Genomic DNA, 21,935 nt, shown 5'->3' with positions numbered 1-21,935 from the left:
GAGATACTGAAAGGTAAAGCAGATGCAAGAGGTTATGGAGGAGATCTCATCTACAGAGGAGAGGAGAAAAAGGCAGAGGAATCCCTCACTTCAAATAAGATTAGGGATATGTGTAACATGTGGGAAACAGTGCAAAATTTTGTAGAAAAGCACCACTCAAATAAGGCCGTAGCAGTGCGAGCGATGAATCTGTTTAATGACAATGAAGTCACATTTCTGTGAAATTCTCAAAAGGAGGCAAAAGCAAGTGTCATTGGATAGGTTCCTTGAAGTTGCATGAAAAGATCAAGATTCCATTGAGCCAATAGACAGCAGTGATTCTGTTAGTGATACTGAAAAGTTGTCCTACACAAAAACCCTCCTCTCTCTCGTTGCCCTCACACCAGCCACGAAGGTTTTCAAAGATAAGTGCAGGTTAGTTTGTTTTATTTTTCTTTATATTTTGAATTTTCTTTATTATTTTGTATTATATTACAGTAGTGTAATCATTTATATGAATATTTTTGGGTTGTGGAACAAATCATACGAGTTTCTATTATTTCTTATGGGGAAATTCGCTTTGATATACAAGTGCTTTGGATTACAAGCATGTTTCCAGAACGTATTATGCTTGCAAACCAAGGTTTTACTGTACTTTTAAAATTGTAAAAAAATAAAAATAAAATTGACCTTTTCCTGAAGCATGCCTTCCTGTCACATGATTATGCTTCCAGGGAGTGCTGAGCAAATAAGGATCTAACTGGCTTCACATGACAAAGTAAGTCTTTTGGGTTTTTATGAACAAATGGCTTTGTTTATAAAAATGGTTTTGAACAAATTGTCCAAATCCAGGTACGCTTCTTGATGTGTAAGGAAGCTATCACACGAAGCCATGGCTGGTTGAGGGGATTATAAGCTACCCCTGGGCTTAAAATGTACTCCAACACAAACTCAGAGGTGGACAAAACTGCTGCAGAGCTGTATCACAGAAATGTGTTGCTCCAGCAACTTGCTGCACCTGGAGCCACCAGTAAGGGGGCTCTGGCACTGGGCAGACAGGCCTAGGAGCCACTTTCTAGAGGAGGCTGAGGAGAATGTAACTCATTTCCCACCTGTTGCTGCTGCTGTACCCAGAGCCACCTCTGCTGAGATCAGCGACGCACTGGCAGCCTTCACTGTGGCTTCAGAGGTCTCCTCATAAATTAGGGTAAGGGCTGGCAGCCCCCCCCCCCCCCGCAATTCCCTCAGTGCTTGCAAAGTGTCTCTACAGGAGGAATGGGTGGGGAAGAATGAGAGGAGTTGCATCTGGATACCTGCTGCGCCCAACTGTTTCTCTGGCATATTAGGGAGTTTATAAACTACCCTGGGCTTGAAGTGTGATCTGAACCTGACCTCTGTGCAAAACTGTCATATTATCTTTTTCTATTTTTCTCTTCAGGCTTCTGATACAAAGATTAATTGTGCCTTCTATTTTTCAGGGATTCCAATCTTTTTTGTAAAACTGTCTTGGATTGAATTAATATTGTCAATGTCTTTTAGTGCCCTGCCCCACCAGAAAATTAAAGGCTTCATTTGTTATTCTGAAATCACGTATTTCCTTCCACCTTCCCTTCATCTTTTAGCAGCTGAATGTTCAATGTCAGTCTTGCCTCAATTTAGTTATATAGTACCCACCGCTGGGTTGTTTATCCTACTCAAAGTCTTTGACACACATTTTCCCATTGTCAGGCTGCTATCTTTTACCTCCAGGCCTATTTTTGTCCCTTTATGTTTGTATGTTTATATTTTAAAAGTAGGTCAATTATCCTTTTTGCTGAAGTTTCCTGGAGTATGTCTTAGAACCTGAAGTATGCTGTTGTATATTTTGCTATTTTTTTCTGTGTTTAGAGCATGAGCTCAAGGTACCATCCTTCTTTGATATCAGCCCCACAACCAATTATATATGGGGGCCCTGATAAATGTGGGGTCCACCCATAGATCCATCAAAACATACAGTTTCACTCTGAGTTCAAAGTTTTAAACATTATACTGCCGTTTAGAATCTGTGGCAATTTGTTCTAGAAAAGTAACCTAGAATGTACTCTTTTTAACCAACTTCACTGGAAAACAAAAAGTAAAATAAAAAGTGTTTTTTCCCTATTACCTGTTGGTTTGCAATAAGGAAAAGGTTACTGTATAGAATAATTACTTTTAAATCAAATTATGCTCACATGTAAGAATGGCTAATCTAAGCACAGGAAATAGTTTAAATCTATCAGTTTAATAAATACAATATACACATATGTATACATCAAATGCAATCACATGTATAATTTTGCATATATTATATACACAAATGTGAAGTCTTCATTCCTTCTGATAAAACTATAGTTTTCTTGGCAAGAAATGTTAGAGAGACAAAGAAAGATATAATAGTATTACTGAAAAGTGAAATGCTGATTTTTGCTTACTTTATATTTCCATGTAAGAAGTCAATGGCCTTTCCCAACAATTCATGTGGAATTTTAACATATATTATTATTCATATTGGGCAAAATGCATACAGGCAAAGTGCTGGAACACAGATTACCCTCTGCCTTTTATCAGATACTTAAGTAAACTCCATAGTGATTAGATCTGGTTCTCATACAACATGCAGGGTAGAGTTTTATTAATATAGATTAATTGTGAGATTTTAATTAGAAGTTATATCAGGATTAAAATCCTGTGTGATTTTAATTAGTAGTTATATCAGGAAAAGCTATGATGATTCACTGCCCTCAAGAAAACCTTCTGCCTTCCCAAAAAGATTGTGCACATGAGATTTACTGGTTTACTGAATTCCATTCTATCCCATTCAAAGCATCCATCCAAAATTGTTTTTCTCTTTTATACTTAATTTAGACTAATCATTATATTTAAGTTTCTCAAATAGTAATGTACAAAAGATGAAATATAGGCCATAAAATGTAGCTTGTATTTTAAAGTGATTTAAAAATATATATGAGAAAGAACATACAATAGAAAACTGAAGTAGTACTACTGGTGTCAAGACATTAAACTAGAGTGGCCATTATTGATTTCAAACTGCACTTGTCATGTGTCACACTATTCTACATCTTTACACACTATACATGATATAGAAATATGTATAGAAGTTGTTTTCTTTTACCAGTTTCAATGTTTGAATCTTGGGGGAGGGCGGGGAAGTATGGTTTACTTCCCCACCCCCAGACACCACATGCTGTGTTAGAGAGCAGCCAGAGACAGACATATTTATTACATGCTGGGTGTGTTTAAAATCTCTTTCTTTCTTACAAGGAACAGCAGGGGGGAAAGACTCTGATCAGTATTATGCCACAACTGAATACATCTAAGTACATGAATCTAAAGCATGTTTTATTTTTTAAATGGCATCAGCTTGCATGGTGGAACTGAGTGTACACAGGTTCAACAACAAAGTGACTGAAGTTTATAGGAGCAACTTGCTTTGCATTCAATGTTCCTCTGCACATTAACACAGTAACCAAAGCTCAAGTTTCTCACAAACTTTATAACAAGTGTAACCAGATATTTTTTTGGCATGGCCCTTGCTAACAATCACGTTCCATCTACATATTCATTGTACTTTGTGATGGTCACTTCAGTTTGATACAAGTAAAGATAGAAAAATAAAAATATATTGGTCCTAAACATAGGATGGCACCTGGACATCTTCAAACTTCCAAGTAGATTCAATCAATTCACCAGGTTTCAACAACCTATTTTTTCATATGATCACTTTGCCATTTCTTCAGCATGCTGTGACCTTGTGAATGTTTTGCAAACAAGTTAGCAGGCGATCATATGGATTTCCTGGTGATGCTACCACCTCAAAGACAGACTGAAAGGCTCTCCGATCTAGTTCTTCATCGATCTGATGTCTGTAAAAGTCTATAGCCACCAAGCAGAAAAGGTTAATGTCTACTTGTTCTGATTTCCCCATTCTGCTGATAATATGTGGAAGACTTACAAAAAAAGTCAAGGATATAACAAAAACAAATCACATAAATCACACAATGAAGTTTAATTGCAGCACTCTCTAATGGGACTAGGAGTCAAAATTAATTTGTTAAGCATAAATGAATCTAACACAGGGCACAATTCAATGGTGATGCCCACGACCCTCTAAACTTGAAGTATTATGGGTATGCTGTGGATATGGTGGTGCAGGTTGCCTTTGTACTATTTCGGCCCTGCAAAGCAGCAAAACAGATGATTTTGGCAGCACTTTGGAATGGCAGGGTGGTGAAGGAAGAACTGATCTTGGCAAAATATTCAGATGTCATGAATGTTTTTGTAAGGAAAATGTTTTCTGGAGTAGATCTGGAATTCAAACAAGTGGTAGATATTTTGACAGCAATGTCTAGTGAGCCATATGTTGTTTTGGAAACTCAGCTTTGCTGTCAGGGCTGGGTCTCCATACTCAGAACACATGCCCCCACAAAACTGACCTCAAAGAAGGAAATTAGGGAGTGTTCTGGTAGGCAAGACTAGCAGTGGCTTACCTTCTAAAGATATTCCTCACCAGTATTTTACATTAAAATCCATTAACTGATGAAATCAAACCTTGATGCAAATATTTAGATAAAAATATACTAAATTGGATAAAGATATACCATACTTACCACAATGGCTGTAGTCAGATGTCACACTATGCCCAACAGTAGGCACAGTAAGTTGTTCCAAATACTGGCTTATCAGTATTTGCTGGTCAGCAAGTGACCAGTATTTGCACATCTAATTTACAGATTTTAAAAAATGTTTAATAATTAGATTTTAAAATGTGAAACTGTTTGGCATAATATGCCAGTCTAGCTATTTCAACCTCTCCCACATATACATGCACGCATATGCACTGTTTCAAACACCTGGACTGTGGTCTGGTGGCACATGCTTGAATGCAAACCCAGATACTTCAAAGTATATCTGGAAAAATCCCTGTCCGCAATCCTGGAGAGCTGCTGCCAGTTAGGTTCAACAATAGTGAGTTACACAGACCAAGGAAACTTCCTATACTCCTAGCCTTCAGCTCATTTTCTCTCACACACCTTTCTCCCCTCCCCCTTCCCCATAATCATGGCAAGCACTGACACTCAAGGGCACACTCCATCTTCCTAGCCTATTGAAGAACTGCTTACTGGCTGAGATGACTGTGATTTTCATGGCAAGTATGGAATGCAGGAATAATGCTCCTATCCATTAAAATGGCACCTTGAGTACAAAGAGCAGGCCTCCAAGGACTGTATGTGCCACGTAGGTCACAGTTCGCCCATATGTGGTAGGAGGGGAATGCACATATTAATAACTTTCCAAAGTGAATTATGATTGCAACTGTGAAGGCAAACTAAATGCTTACTCCCATTTTTAACCTATTTTCTTGGAAGAATATCCCATTGCTTTCAGTGAGTTGTATCAAACACTATCTTTTCTCTGAATAGAATTTGATTTAAAGGACAGCTCTGCTAACTTAAGAGGACTTTGCCTCCTACTTTTCCCTGTGCAACATTTTCCACTGGTCTAGATAATCCTCCATCTCTATGGACAGATTTTGAGGGCTATAGTGGGGAAGGGGAACTGGGAAAAACTGGTCTTCTTTTCCTTTAGAAAAGGCCTTTTGATATGTCAAAAATGCTTCTGTGAATGGAAAAGCAAAACTGGATTCAATCTAAGATAGCCTATTTCAAGTATAGCCTGGTAAAACCCTATAGTGAAATATGTTTTCTGTAGTATTGGGCTGAAGCAGTGTCAGGGTCAGCCCTATATTTAGGCAGAGTAAGATGGTATCCCAGGCAGCACATCCTGTGGGTGTCTCAATCCCTGCCCTGGGCCTTGAAACAAATTTCACTTGGGTGCAATAAAAGACTATCCCATTTCTAGTGCTGAAACAAAATTCAAGTGCCAGTTCAGTTTTCTTGTACACCGGAGGGCGCAATCTGGTCCTTTGCCATGGCAAGCAACATGGCTTGGGCTTGTCCTGCACAGACGCCTTTACAGGGATGCAGAAGACCAGTGCATCCCCAGTATACTTGGGAACTGCTTACATATATATTAAGCTAGTCATGCTTCACCAAAATTGCTTAGCAGTTTATGGTTTGTGCATTAGGGGAAAAAGTCAGTTGCTTATCTGTAAGTGGTCACCTGTGCATTCACACATGCTGTTAACACATCCAAACCCTTTAAACAAAAGCAATAAGAAGGGGCAAAAAGACTACCAGTGGCTTACCTGCTTACTCTCCTTGGCAGTTAGCCTATGAAAACCCTCTGTTTTGCTTTAATTTTCTATATTTGCAGGAACATAATTCTGCTTAGCCTCTCACAGGATCACAGTCAACATGGTGCTTTGCTGTGGCAGGAGGATCGTGGGAGAGGACCATGTGTGTGATGCACAGAGACCACAAAGAACTTTCATTACCGTCAAAATGATACCAATACCTAGAATGTGCATGCTGTTGTTACGTATCCCTTTTTAAAAAAGAAAACTTGATGGGTTAAGTGGGGTGTTAATTTCTTTTCTTACTGTGTGGAAGCACAGCTATGTTCATGCAAATATAGAACATTAAAACAAAACAGAGGGGAAAAGTTAGTTTTAAAAAGCCAAGGTTTTCCTTAAGTGTATTATATTATTTAATGTATAAAAGAAGTTTCTGTACTGCAACACAGCTGTGTTCCTACAGACCAAAAAAAGTGATAGCAGGTGAGGGCTTTTGGTCATATGAGAAGTACATGAGCTAAGTGCATAGGGTGACTGCTAAGGAGAAATGGTAGGCAGGTGGGCTATTAATAGTTGCCCTTTCTTCGTGCTTTTAAGTAAAAGGTTTGGAAATTTGAATGCGTTGGTGGCATATGTTTGGATTCTGACACTACTGAGGTAGTCTTAAATTGTTGTATGTCTGCCTTTTGTATCTGTGTTGCTGTATTTCAAGCAAACAAGCAAAATGACAATAATGCATCTTATCATTTTAATTTTTTAAAAAATAATAGATTAAAAAGGCAGGTTGCTTACCTGTAACTGCCATTCTTTGAGTAGTCATCTGTGCATTCACACATATGGGTGCTGTGCCTACACAGTGCCTGTCTTTGGGAAGATTCTCTTAGCTCATTAGAATTTTTGGCAGGAACCCTGCCTCCCCTCCCTCCATGTAAATAGCCAGAGTTCCCAACCTCTTGTCAGTCCAGATGAAGACCAAAGTTTTACTTTCCATCATATATTGACATGATAAAAAGGAAAGTAAATTATCTTAAATCTTTTCACTGACACCGATGTGGAGCAGGCAGGTGGGTTGTGTGAATACACAGATGATCACTCGAAGAACAACAGTTACAGGTAAGCAACCTGCCTTTCTTCAGTGTGGTCTCTGTGCATCACACGTATGGGTGACTAGTGAGCTTACTGTACCAAGGAGGTGGGCAGGTGTCATTACTGAAGGACAGCAGAGAGGACAGCACATCCAAAGGAGCAATCCCTTCTGGCTTTCATGTCTAGTTGATAATGCTGGATAAATATGCATGGCATTGACCATACATAGCAGCTTTACACAGGTCCTGTAAAGGCACGCCTGCATGTAGGTCTGTTGAGGTGGATACAGCTCTAGTTGAATGTCCTTTCAGAATGACAGGCAGTTCTATGTTGGTGAATTGGTATGCGAGCTTGATGTTTTCAACCATCCACTTGGACAAGTGTTGTGGTCCTATCGGCATTCCCTTGTCATGATCCAAGTTATTAATTTTTTTTTTTTTTTTGCAAAATGGTTCTGTCCATGACTGGTAAAAGTAAGTGCTCTGCTGATGTCCAGTGTGTGGAATGATCTTTCAATTGGTGTCAAAGGTGCCGGAAAATATGCTGGCAGAATAATATCTTGGTTCAGATGGAACACTGTGGCTATCTTTGGTAGAAAAGTGGGATCCATCTGCAGTACAACCTCTTGTTTATGAAAATTTAAGTACGGTGGATCAATCTGAAGAGTGCACAACTCATTTGCTCCTCTAGCCAATGCAGTGCAGCTTAATGAATCTGCTTCTGTGTTCTCAGTGCCTGCAACATGAACTGTTTGTAGATGGATCCTATGATTGGTACACCAATTCCAAAGGCATAATGCCAGCTGAGCCAACAGGACTGACTTTGTTCCTCCCTGTTTGTTGACATATCATCCCAACACGAGTGGGAGCTCAGTTGAGACATTTGCCAGCAACTGTTCAGCCTCTGGGGAACTTCCTCAGTGGATCTGTTCACAGCTCAACGGATACAAGACATGGAGTTCCTACTGCAGAGCAAGGATCAGAATGGACTCTCGGGAAGATGCATTTATGATCCCGTGGAAGAATTTGTTTTTTTTATACATTCCCTCCAATTCCCCTACTAACAAAAGTTTTGATGAAGCTCAGTCAAGAAAAAGCAAACTGTATTCTGATCACTCTTTAGTGGCTTTGACAGACTAGGTTTCCAGTGCTCCTATAGTTATCTCACAAGGCATATCAGCACTTTCCAGAAATTCCATACCTGATTTCTTAATAGCAAAACAAGATCCTGCACCCCAGTGTGCACACATTGAGATTGTTGTTTTGGCAGTTACTCTAACCTTGACAATATCTGATGTGGACTCAGAGATAAAGTTCATCTTGCAGTCAGCTCTCCGTCCAAATATGAGATGATCGTATGAACATGGTAGGTATGTCATGAGTGAAGCCGGCTGGAGCCAGGGGTCAGGCTAGATGGCCCAGGGGACCACTTCTGACTCACTCTGCTTTTATGTTTCTATGCACGCTTCAAATTAGAAAAGATTCAAGATGTATGGTACCAACCACAATTCTAAAGCATCCACTGCCATGGTACATAACGTCCTTCAATTTCTTCTTTCCTTGCACCAGTCAGGACTGAAACTAACATCTATTAAGGTATACTCTTGCTGCCATTTCTTACCATAGAGGACAAATTGATGGGTCTTCTCTCATCACTTGACACAACAGTTTTATGAGGACTCCAAAATTTGAATCTGCCAATCTGATTGTTTGTCCTGACATGGAGCTTGTCTGTAGTTCTTCAAGCTTTGACCAAACTACCATTTGAACCACTGGCATCTACAGACGTAAGGATCCTCTTGTGGAAACATCCTTCCTGATTGCTGAATTGACAGATCATAGTTGCAGGCATGAGCTGTGGTTTTCAGATGGATGTTTTCAGTGTTTCTCTCCGATCCATTACAAGAAACACTCGCATTTGTGTCAAATCCAAGTCAGCTCCGATGTAAATAACTGTCTGCGAAGGAACAAGTGACTTCTCAGTATTAATGCATAGTCCTAGTTCAATACAGTGCAGGTTAAGGAGATTGAGTTCATTAATCCTTCTCTAGATGAAGATACCAACAGCCAGTCTTTTAGATACAGATAAACTTGACCTCCCTGCAGTCTCAAATGTGCAAAGGCAGGCGCCATGCATTTCATAATACCCTTTGTGGGAGCACATTGAATTAATATGCTTCTGTACCAACTTGAAATTACAGAAAATACTTATGTGTAGGACGTATGCTTATGTGAAAGTAAACATCCTTTAGGTCCAAAAGATGCGAACCAGTCCTCTCTTTGTAGCAATGGTAGTATGTTTTGCAAAGCTGCCATCCTTAACTTTTTTGTTTTGATGAAACAGTACACCTTACACAGGTCTAACATGGGACATAGACCTCCATCTTTCTTCAGTACAGTGAAGTATCTCGAGTAGAAACTGTGTTGTCTCTCTGATCAGTCTACTTTTTGGATTGCCCCTTTGCCCAGCAGTGTTTCAATCTCTTCCTGGAGAGTTGGAGAAGGTGATGTTTGATGGACTGTTTCAAGAGCAGGCATGGTTTCAAACTCGATTTTATATCCATGTTCTACAATGGATGAGACCCACTGATCTGATGCGATAGATTCCCAAATGGGGAGATGATGTAGTCGATCCCTAAATGGGAATGGTGCAGTTAGAAGAGGGGTGGTCTTTGCAGACCATCAACATTGACGTTTGTTAGTATCAAGCCTCTTTTTAGATGGTTGATACAGAGGAGCATCAGTACAGCAGGACTGATTCAATCTTTGGTTGTATTGCTGAAGCCCAGTGAATTAGATCTATTGTGCAGGTTGGAAGGAGTGGTATTGAGACTGTTGGCCACTTATGGGTCCATTGCTGGGTGGATCCCCATCCCATGCACTGAGCCATGAGCCTTGCCTTGTGAATGGTGCCCAGTCTTTCATCTGTCTGAGTGGAAGAGGATGGTTCCGTCAAAGGGCATATTCATGATGCACTGTCTGGTTTTGCGATGCTGATTTGCAGCTGGGAGCCATGCATGGCATTGGAGGGCAATTGCACTGATGAGTACTCTAGTATCACAGTCTACATGGTGTCTTGTTGCATGGCTTCCCCAATAAAGACTCCCTAGCTTTGTTAGTCTGGTAGAAACAAAGTGAGGAATTCCAATTTTGTTTGCCATAAAAAGTACTGGCATCAACTCATCATGGCCTTGTAATCTGAAATACAAAGACCCAGACCCATGGCTGAATGAGACATCATGTCTTGTCAGGCAGGCCTTTAGCCGATTGCCTTTCTGTGCGCTTTCCCATCTGGCTCCTCCACCTCCCTGCTTCCATTGGGACCCTTTTGTAGGGTCATTCAGCTATGGCCTTTTCTGCAGGAGGTGAGCCTAGGGGAGCAGCAATTCAGGTGGTGATGGGTAGGGGGCATTATGGCAGTGGGGGGAGGGTGTGCCTGCCTAGGAGAAGAGGGGACATATGCCTAATATCTGTTCCCTCTTCTAGCCCTCTCCCCTGCCAAAAGATACCAGGCAATCATATCAGTCTGCCCTTGGGATTCCTGGTACTCCCAGAGTGGCCCATATAACACCAGTTCTGAAAGAAGTTCACTGGCTACCAGTTGTGGCCCGGGCCCAATTCAAGGTGCTTGTATTTACATATAAAGCCCTAAATGGCTTGGGGCCCGGCTACCTAAAGGACTGTACCTATATATACCTACCTGCCCCCTTGGATCAGGTCAGGAGGCCCTTCTTCCTTCTCTCAGGGAGATGAGAGGGGTGGCAACTAGGTGAAGGGCCTTTTCCACTGCTCCTCCCCATCTCTGGAACTCTCTCCCTAGGGAAATTTGCCTGATATCATCTTTATTCCTTTCGGTGCCAGGCAGAGACACATCTTTTTAGGATTTTTTTTAACATTTAGCCTGTATGCTGTGGCCTTTTTAAATTGTTTTTATAGATGTTTAATTCATTATGTTTTATTAGTTTTTAATGTGTTTTACTCTGTATGTTTTATGCATTGTAAGCCACCTATAAATACATGAAATAAATGTTGATCCTGTGACCCTCACGGTCTGTCAGTGCAGCGTGTTCTCAGTTTTGACAATGTTGTGTTGCCTCAATCACCATGGAATTACCCTAACCCTGTACATGGTTTTGAGCTGTTGAGAAGTGGAATGTGGCTGGGTTGGCAGTTCCCATGGTTCCATCATTGCATGATGCAGAGTGGAAATGTATGGGAGAGCTACAGGGACTGCATCCTCCATCCAGATAACATCATAGACCATATCTTTTTCGGGTTTGGTACTCTGGTGAGCATAGATTTCTAAATATGTGGTTATACAAATGATTTGTTCTGAGAAGAGTCCCATACTTTCTCCTGGTGATCTGGGGTCCTGTGCTGAAACCATGTTTTCGGGCAGGGTAGAAACTGCCTCTTTGGTATCAGTCTGAATCCGAAACATAGACAGAGTCAGAAGAAGAGGAGGAATGAACTGGTGATGTAACCTCTGTTGTTCGGACATCAGCAGTGACATCTGCTGATGGTAAGTAAGGCCGCTGTTGTTGTGAGTGATGTCGAGGACGGGCTGGCTGGTATGGAAAACCATACGACTGCATATAGTCCGATGAATACCTGGGTCCATAGCATGGGTAGGGAGGGGGCATCCAATATGGATTCCTTCCATACCAAGGAATCTTGGGTTCGAAAGCATGTACCAACTGATGCATTGAAACTGGAGAAGCTTCTACAAAATGTAATGGGTATGGACACGACAAAGGAGGTTTGCACAGTGCTTGCACTGCTGAGTCCTGTGTTATTGGTATCAAAGATTGAGATGGTGCTGGTGAACATGGTGGGGAGTCTCATACGATCTCATTGATGTGCTGGGCCATAGGTGTGAAGATCATCTCAGTGATGACTGTTCCGATGGTGGTCAAAATAGTACCTCTGTTGGTACAATCGGCTCAATGGGTTCCATTTGCACACTGATCTCCAGGACTCCTTGTTCGGAATGAGTGTGCTTCTTTTGCCTTTTTTCTGGTTTATCTTTTCCAGAATGTTTGTCCTTCCTAGGCTCCTTAGTCCCAAGATGTTTTTCCTCCTTATGTTTTTTAAGAGATCAAGACTTTTCGGGATGCTCAGCTGTGGTCCCAGAGCTTTTGGAGATCAGCTGAGTGGCTGCAAGTGTGTGCATGGCAGCACTGCCCTCAGAGATGGAAGGTCCAGCCACTTCTGTTTATTGGAGGCCACTTCTTCCATGGCTGTTAGAGCCCTGTCCCAAAGTTCTTTTTTGAGACAGGTCTCATAGTTCTACTGAGCCTGCTTTGTGAAGGCTTGGCAGTGGACGCATTCATCCACTCTATGCCCCTCGCCAAGGCACAATAAACAAAATGAATGGCTATCCATAGACAGCATTTTTGCTCTGCACTGGGCACACTTCCTAAAACTGAACACTGCGCCATATAGGAAGAAGAAAAGAATAGTTGCAAAAAAGAAAAAAGTTAGAAAAGAGTAACGATAAAAGGTTTTTTCCCCTGGGGTGTCTGGTAAGGGGAGGGGGCAGATAGGTTGAAGAGAGGAACTTTCAAGAGATATCAAAAGTGTTTGGGCAGGGGAGGCAATATGCCGATAAAGAGAGATTTAAGAATTAAAGTGTGGAGTAATCTGTGAGAGAACAAAGCAATGAGAGAAACCTGAGGCACAGTGAACAGTGGTCAAAAGCAGACTGATGAGAGGGTGGGAACCCTAGTTATTCATAAAGGGGGGAAGGGAGAGGAGCTTCCCACCAAAAATTCTAATGAGCTGAGAGAATCTTCCTGAATACAGGTATTGTGCAGGTGCAGCACTCATACATGTGATGCATAGAGACCATGAGGAAGAATTAAAATTCTATAAAAATCTCTCTGTCATACACAATGTTTCACACTTTAAAATTAGTTTACAATATTTAAAATTTTATATATTTAAAATAATTTTAAAATTTAACTCTATATAAAATTTCTAAATTGCATGTGTTCTTGGTGGATATTTTGCTTGCTTCTTTGGAGTTCTGCATTAATTAACATGGTCTCACCTGAATATAGGTTGATTCTGGCAGCACAGTGGTACTTTGGCTCACAAACTCAATCCATTCCATGACTCTGGTCGTGACCCAAATTGGTCATGACCCAAGTCAAATTTACCCATAAGGTTCAATTTAAATAAGGTTAATCCATTCTGTAACCATTTTTAATCACAATGAAAGAACAACAAAGTAACAAAGAACAACGAAGATCGTGGCCATCTCCCCCTGCAAGCATGATTGCGGTGATCCCCCTCAAGCACGGCTGTGACCGCGCCTGCCTTCCCTGCACGAGCGCGACTGCGATCGCAGCCATCTTCCCATCCCCCACCCTGAGCACGGCCATCGCCCCCCCGAGCACGACTGCGATCACGCCCGTCTTCCCTGCCCAAGCATGATCGCGGCCATAGACAGGTGTGATTGCAGTCACGCTTGGGCAAGGAAGACGGGCGCAATCGTGTCCATCTCCCCCCCGAGCATGACCGCACTTGCGCTCGTGCAGGGAAGACGGGCACGGTTGCGATCATCACCCGATGCAGAGTTCGTGACCTGAGGCAATTTTTTTCCTGAAATTTCTGTTCATGACCCCATTTGGTCGTGAACTGAGCCGTTTGTGAGCTGGGGTACCACTGTATTTTTTTCTTGGCATTTGTGTGAAATTGTACCTTAATCCAAATTAAAGTTAAAAGAAATAATTGAAAACTTTTGACATTTACCCATGGTTTCATGTGATATATCCAATTGTGAAGGGTGAGCAAAAGATAAATCTTCAGGTGTTTGGGATTTTAGCTCCTCGCATACCTAACTATTGGCTATGATGGCAGGGACTTCTGGGAGATGAAGTTTGACAGACCTGAAGATCTACTTTCTGCTGACCATGCAGGACTGCACAAATGGGGAACCCATAGTCCCCAGATAGGCCTCATCTCACCAGAGAAAGGAGAAGAGGTAAGAATGAAGCCTGCTCCCAACTAAACCACTGGTTTGATGACCACTCTGCACAATAAGAATGAAATTTCAAACTTTGCTTCTCAGCTAACCAGAGTGGATCATTTCAGGAGCAGGGGCAAGGAAGAGTGTGTGTATGAATGGGATGTGTGTGTGACAGAGAAAGGGTTTGTGAAAATGAAAAAATCTGCACAAGCCAACTAAGGTAGGAAACAGTTGCTAAGTCTGTAAGGGAGGAAGGGCATACTTGAGCATTCTTCTCCAAAAAGGGAACTCCACAGAGGAAAGGAGTATGTGCAAGAAAACTTTTGGAAATTACTCCATGATCTTATGCTTTACATACCTTTCAAAAAGTTATTGTTCTTATTTTACTTGCATGATTCTTATTATGATCTTTCTTTGTGAACTGTGAGAATCTGTAGACATCTCATCTTCCATCCTAGCTAGTGCTGAGGAAGCAGAATGCCTGAACTACTTTTTTAAATTAATTGTTAGGCAGATGGTAAAAACTCCTCCTTAGCATGTTCTTGTGATCTTTCTGGGCCTGGAATGAATCTTTGAATGGGTAGAGGCAGAGCTCTGCTGAGCCCCAACTGTAACCCTTATCCAAGCAAGGTGCAGTTGTGTCAGTAAACTGAGCAGCTCTTATTTTCTTTGCTGATCATGAGAAGTGGTGAAGTATAGTGCTAAAAGCAATGCCTTGAAGGTACAAAGCATGCCATAGAATTTTTCCTCCATTTGGAGAAGATGGCAAAGAAGTTCAATCTTCTAACCAAGTCTCTAAATAAAATGAAGCTTACAGGGGATACAGAGGTATTAAAAATTCAGAAAGAGATATAAATCACTGATCTTGAGATGGGTTCTGTAGAGACCCTGCTAACTCCTAACCAAGAAGTCTTATTTGAAATCCAAAGAAATCCATTTTGCAAGCTGTCCTCTGTATTACAAATAGGAAGCATTTTTCCAAAAGTGAAGATTGCCTTATTCTGGCATTGCCAGAAAATAAATGGAATACCGTAGGCTTAAAGTTGAGATTATGGAATGATAAGGATACATTGCTGAAATCCACTGGCTGGTGGAAGCACTGACAAAGAAGCAAGACAGACTCCACATTGCCATGGCAACAGGTGTTCTTTGTGTGAAGTTGGAAAGTGACAGCATCACCCAATCACGGACCATGGATGATTGGCCAGTGGTATGCAATGTTTGAAATACCTACAAAAGTTAAAATAGATGGAGTTAAAATAGATGGTTCACACACTATAGAAAATGCATTGAAACCTTATCAGCATGATAAATTCAACAAATACATACAACAGCCAGGTTATGTGGCTGCGCTTATGTGTATGTTCTATATTTATTTTGATTGTTTATTTAAGCATTTTATATTCTTGCTCTTCAATCCAACAAGGATTCTCAAAGCAGCTCACAAAGATTAAACATCCATAACTTAAACAAAATCAGCATCATAAAAAATAGTTATTAGTTGCACAAAGGAGAAAATACCAGCGTAAAATAGACTAAAAATAAACACATCTAAAAGGCTTGTGAAAATATAGAGAATTCACTGGTAACCCCTCCACTCGGCCCCAACAAACACACAAAGTTCCACACCAGGTGAGCTCCCTAACTAGGATGTCACAGCTGAAAAAAGCACCTATCTCTGGTCATCATCCACTTCACCTCCAAGATGGATGATACAGATGTGGAGGACAGCCTCAGAAGATGACATAAGCAGGTGCATATATGAGAAGGTGGTCCTGTAGAGTGCATCACAAGGTTCAAGGAAATGATAGAGCTAAGTCCACACAATTGTTTTATGTATAGTGAAGGAGATTCTTCCAGAAATATCTCCAGTTACAAGTAATGTAGCTTTCTGCAACATAGTGCTCTTCAGTTATGTTGGACAACTCCCATAATCTTCCAGCCAGCTATGGTGTCATAACCTTAACACATCCAGAGTTCACCAGGATGGGGAAGGCTACACTAATATGTGAATATGCATATAAACTCAACACATGCAAGGCTTATCAACTGAGGAAAGAACCTGCCTATTCCCAATATTTCTTTTTGTTACCTTCTGGGGACAGTGAACGCCACATGGGGGAAGGCAGAGATAGGGCTAGAAAACCTCACTGTCCTACAAGAGGCTGTCTAGTTCTATTTATGATAGAAAAATAGATGGTTTGTAGACGTGTTCTCTATCAAAGCTGGTAGAAGGCATACCATGCCACATATGTCACTTGGGACTTCCAATGACAATGATGTATCCAACACTACTCCCAGACTATATACATGTTCCTTTAGGGGAATGCAACTCAATCCAGTCCATATAAATTCTGTAGTTTCCAGACCAAGGAACCACTCATGCACACTGCCTTCATCAGCCTTAGCTGCATGCTTTCATGCAGTTCCCCAGTGGATGAGGGCCAATGAGTGCAATTCTAGGTCACAGTCTTTCCTGGCTCAGATGTAATAGAGAAATAGATTTTAAATATCATCAGTGTAAAACTGGGTTTTAATATTTTTATTGTATAATTTTTATATGCTTTTGTTTGTTTTTGTTGTGAGCCACCCCGAGGCTTTGTTGCGATGGGGGCGGCATAGAAATGTTTTAAATAAAATAAATAAATAAATATAATCTTATGTAAAAAAAAATCCCCTTCAAGCTGATAGAAATAAAAAATGGGACTGCTGTAATTGCTACCACCCATAAAGAAAATGCCTGTCACCCTAAACCTAGACTGAGGAGCAGAGGAGGGAAAAGAAAAAAGCAATGATCGTAGTGATTCAAAACACATAATCTCTAAGACTGGCAGAGGAAACCAAAGAAAAAGAAGATACAAACCTGAAAAATAGCATGAATAGTATATGCAGATTGACAGCTTCAGCAACTTTCATAAATCTTGCATAATCATAAATTATATGCCATCTAATCACAACCACACAACCTTTAACATGGTGCATGTAAATTGTCTTTTATAATTGTAAAAAGAAATCTTGAGTTATTCCCTTTAATAATAGCATAATGTCATGTAGGTGTGGGGAGAGAGAGTAGTAGAAATGTCCTTTTCATTGACTTTTTACCATTTAACTCCTCCATGAAGTGAATGGGCAGATTTGACAATGGTACTGAGTCTGTGGAAGGAGTGTTATTAGTTGGAGAAAGTTGGGGAAGAGTTTTAGATGAAAGGTATACAAATGTTATGTGTATGCATATTATAAATTTATGTGTGTTGGATATTTTTTCTTTTATTCAATTCTCAATTATCTTTCTTCAGGGCTCTCTATATCAGACTCCAGTTTTGAAGGCCAGAAGTTGTTTAACTCTATTCCTGGGACAAGTCTCTTAGTGTTTGATTACACTCAACGGCCAAATATTTTTCATATGCTTTCCAGTGTATAGTGTTACTGCACTTGAGGACTTCTGCTCAAAATTCCAAACCTCTCTTTCATCATCCAATGAAACCAAACCTATGGCTTAAAACTGAGTATTGTTGGCATATACATATCTAGCTGGTGAAGTGTAAGTTAATTTTTTTCACCTAAAACTATGGGTCTCAAAATATGTTCATGGAACATAAATAACTTGAGTAAAGGAGTCCCTGCAGATTTTACTCTGCTTAGCCAGCAGCTAATGTGGGTGGTGCTCATTTCTGTTTCTAAGGCCAGCACTGTCCGAAGATGATCCCGCAGTCATGTGGCCAACATGACGTCACAGAGTGCTGTTACCTTTCCACCAAAGTGGTACCTATTTGCATCACATGCTTTCAAACTGCTAGGTTGGCTAGGAGCTAGAGGTGAACAATGGGAGCTCACTCCATCTGGCAGACACTGGGCTTGAACCGCTGGAGTGCCAACCATTTCTGGCTGATGGTTCCAGCTGCACCACTGCTTCCCCTTAAATAGCATGAGTTAAGTGACTTAAACAAAGAATATGGTCCTTTTCAAAAAAAAAAAAAAAAAGAATACAATTGCCACACAGCAATACAAGAATCCCATTAGAAAAATGTAAAGCCTTAAACCATAATACAAATTCAGTGGTATATGGCCTCTGGCACCTCTAAGACTAGAGTAGTGAGAATATGCTATAGAATCTTCCTATGTTTTGATGTAAGACTGATGAGTCTAGAACTCTCTGGATCTTCTTTTTGAAAACGGGGGTGACATTTGTGCTCCCCCAGTACTCCATTCATGCTTTCTTGAAGTTGGGACACAAGAGATTCAAAGAGCCCATCTGCCATCTTCTTCAACAGACTAGAATGAAATTAATCTGGAATTTTGGACTTGAACTTATTAATGATGCTTAAATGTTCCCTGATCATCTCTCTGCCAATCTCAAGCTGCACACCTGCTCCTTCAGTCTATTTATCATATAGGCTTGATAGGACACAAATCCTCTTCTAGGAAAAGACCAAATCAAAATAGGAGTTCAGCAGTTCTGCCATTTCTTTGCCATGTGTCAGCAATTTGACATCTTCACTGAGCATCTAGGTCTACCACTATTTTTTACCCTTTTAACTTTAAATATATTTGTCAAAAGCCTTTTTATTATTCTTAGCATCCACCATCAATTATAGGCTGGACATCCACATGGTGGGCATGTCGTGAGTGGATCTGGCTGGTGCTGGAGGTCAGACTAGATGGCCTGGGAGACCCCTTCTGACTTGCTCTGTTTCTATGTTTCTAATTCTAGTTCAGTCTCAGATTTAGCCTTCCTGACAAGGAGGAATTTCTCAAATTCTTTCCTACTTATTCTGCAAGTGCAGATTTCATTCATTCATTCATTCTTTTAAATGACAAATCTGATTTTCAAGATGCTGATGATTCTTGCACCTAGCACCAAATTCAACACATCTGATATGTCTGCATTAAAATATACCCTTGATATATGAAGTCTGGTGTCCCAAGACAGTCTTCTCTAACTTGGTGTTCTCTCCAAATGTTCTGGACATCAGCTTCCATTAGCTCCAGCCAGCAGAGAATCTCTCTCTCTCTCTCTCTCTCTCATATATATATATATATATATATATTTATTTATTTATTAAAACATTTTTATAGAATCATAGAATAGTGGCGTTGGAAGGGGCCATGAAGGCCATTGTGTCCAACCCCCTGTTACTGCAGGACACCAAGTTACACCATCCCACTCAGATGGCTGTCCAGTTTCTTTTTGAATGCCTCTAGTGTGGGAGAGCCCATCACCTCTCTAGCCAGCTGGTTCCACTGTTGTATTACTCTGACAGTGAGGAAGCTTTTCCTGATATCTAGCCTGAATCTGGGTTATTGCAACTTGAGTTGATTATTCCGTGGTCTACACTCTGGCATCAGCAAGAAGAGATCTTGACCTTCCTCTTTGTGACAACCTTTGAGGTACTTATAGAGGGATATCATGTGCCCCCTCAGTCTTCTTTTCTCAAAGCTGAACATGCCCAGTTCTGTCAGTCTCTCCTCATAGGGCAGTGTTTCCAAACCCTGGATCATTTTTGCTGCCCTCCTCTGGACCCTTTCTCATTTTCCTGCATCTTTCTTAAATCTTGGTGCCCAGAACTGAACACTGTATTCCAGGTGAGGTCTGACTAGTGAGGAGTATAGAGGAACTACTTGTGATTTGGAAGTAATACTTATGTTAATGCATCCCAAAATAGCATTTGCCCTTTCTGCAGCTGCATTGCATTGTTGGCTCATGTTTAGCCAATTGTCCACAATTACTCTGAGATTTTTTTCTTTTTCAGTTCTGTTGAGCCACATATTCCCTATCTTGAATCGATGCCTTGGGTTTCTTTTTTTCCTAGGTAGGGACAACATTAGCCCTTCTCCAGTCATCTGGCACTTCTCCTATATTCCAAGATTTATCAAAGGTAATAGTCAGTGGTTCTGAGAGTTCCTCCACTACCTCTTTTAGGACTCTGGGATGGAATTCATCGGACCCTGGAGATTTGAACATGTTTATTCCACCTAGGTGTTCCTTGACCATTTGTCTGTCACTTTTGGGCTGCCATCTCTGACTTTCTGCTCGTGCTTCCTCTTGATTGCAGATTTCCTTGTGGGAGAAGACTGAGGTGAAGCAGGAATTGAACACCTCTGCCTTTTCCTTGTCATCTGTTATCACTCTGCCATCCATTTTAAGTAGCTGGACACCCTTCTCTTCCTCATGTTGTTCTGGATGGATCTGAAGAAGGCTTTCTTGTTGTGCTTAGCATCCCTTGCTATTCTTAGTTCATTTCCTGCTTTAGCCTGCCTGATGGTATTCCTGCAATTCCTTGCTATTTGTTTATATTCTTCTTTCATGGCCTGGCCCTCCTTCCACTTCCTGATTGCACCCTGTCAGGAATTTGTGTGACATTTTGAGGATAAAATCACTCAGATCCATAGCCACTTGAGCTCCACAGTTATTACAGTTCCATCAGCTGAGGTATGCAGTGTGATGTCTTGTTTCATTCTACTGGATGAGTTTCAGCTCTTGTGGCCTGATGACGTGGACAGAGTGCTTGGATCTGTTCAGCCTATGACCTGCTTACCTGCACCTTGCCCTTCCTGGTTGGCCAGAAAATTCATAGAGGGTACTTGTGTCTGGGTCCAGGAGGTTGATAATGCCTCTTTTAGAGATGGTGTGGTGCCTTCTGCTTTAACAACAGTGGTTACTGCACCACTCTTTAAGCAACCTGCCCTGGACCCAGCTGATATGAACAACTTTCTACCAATTGCTAAAATTTCCTTTTTGGGCAAGGTGATCAAGTAGTTTGTGGCAGGGCAGCTCCAGGCTCTTCTGGAGGAAGCTGATTATCTAGACCCAATTCAATCAGGTTTTAGATACTGGGTTTGGAATAGAAATTGCCTTGGTTGTCTTGCAGGATGACCTCTGCTGGGGGGGGGGGGGAGCATAACCCTGTTGATTCTCCTGGACTTCTCAGTGACTTCAACCAAGGTATCCTTCTGGAGAGGCTGGCTGGGTTGGGAGTTGGAGCCACCACAAGATGATGTTGCCAACTGTCAACCCAGCCAACCATCTCTAGATGGTGGTGCAGAGGAACTATTGCTCTGTGCCATGGCCTTTGCACCAGGGAGTTCTGCAAGGCTCTATTTTGTCCCTCATCACCTCCAGATACGGAATTGACTGTTCTGAACATGTGCCTGAGCTCAGTAATGGGCTGTATGTGGGTCAGTAAGCTGAGACTCAATCCTGGTAAGACACAGGTACTGTTACTAGGGAGTCCATCTGTTCAACTAGGGAAGGTTCAACCTGTTCTGGATGGAATTGTGCTTTCCCTAAAGGATAAGGTTCACAGTCTTGGCATGCTCCTTGATCCTGAGCTATCCCTGGTGACCCAGGTGGACTCAGTCTGCAGGAGCACTGTTTTACCAGCTTTAGCTGATCCATCATCTGAATCCTTAGTTGGATGAGCAGAGCCTTGCTACAGTCTTCCATGTGCTGATAACCTCCCACTTTGATTATTGCAATGCACTCAACATGTGCCTGCCCTTGAAAATGGTCCAGATATGCAACTTGTCCAAAATCGGGCAGCATGCCTGCTTACTAGGGCCAGCACTCATGAGCATATCATGCTGATCCTACGCAGGCCACACTGGCTGCTAGGTACCATCTGGGCCTCGTTCAAAGTACTTACAATAACATATAAAGCCCTAAATG

The 21,935-nt window shown here is 41.3% G+C and overlaps 1 protein-coding gene across 7 annotated transcripts in view; it reads right to left on the bottom strand.

The window, feature by feature from the left end:
• The window catches only part of HTT (huntingtin), a 454,323-nt gene that overhangs the window by 17,471 nt on the left and 414,917 nt on the right, over nucleotides 1-21,935 (bottom strand). For 6 of the 7 annotated variants that reach the window (XM_044417924.1, XM_044417925.1, XM_044417927.1 and 3 more), the window contains 2 exons: nucleotides 15,339-15,499; nucleotides 2,221-3,965 (listed from right to left, as the gene is read on the bottom strand). The exons of the other annotated variant lie outside the window; for it this stretch is intronic. In XM_044417924.1, the coding sequence (XP_044273859.1) occupies nucleotides 3,752-3,965; nucleotides 15,339-15,499 (375 nt within the window). In that variant the 3' untranslated portion in view covers nucleotides 2,221-3,751. Of the gene's footprint in view, nucleotides 1-2,220; nucleotides 3,966-15,338; nucleotides 15,500-21,935 lie in introns of those variants that run through there. 7 annotated transcript variants of the gene reach the window in all.

This window comes from Varanus komodoensis, unplaced genomic scaffold (assembly GCF_004798865.1).
Source record: "Varanus komodoensis strain SLA01 unplaced genomic scaffold, ASM479886v1 scaffold9, whole genome shotgun sequence".
Taxonomy (NCBI): domain Eukaryota; kingdom Metazoa; phylum Chordata; class Lepidosauria; order Squamata; family Varanidae; genus Varanus; species Varanus komodoensis.
Note: the sequence above shows the minus strand (reverse complement) of the source record. Positions and strands in the feature narration are given on the sequence as shown.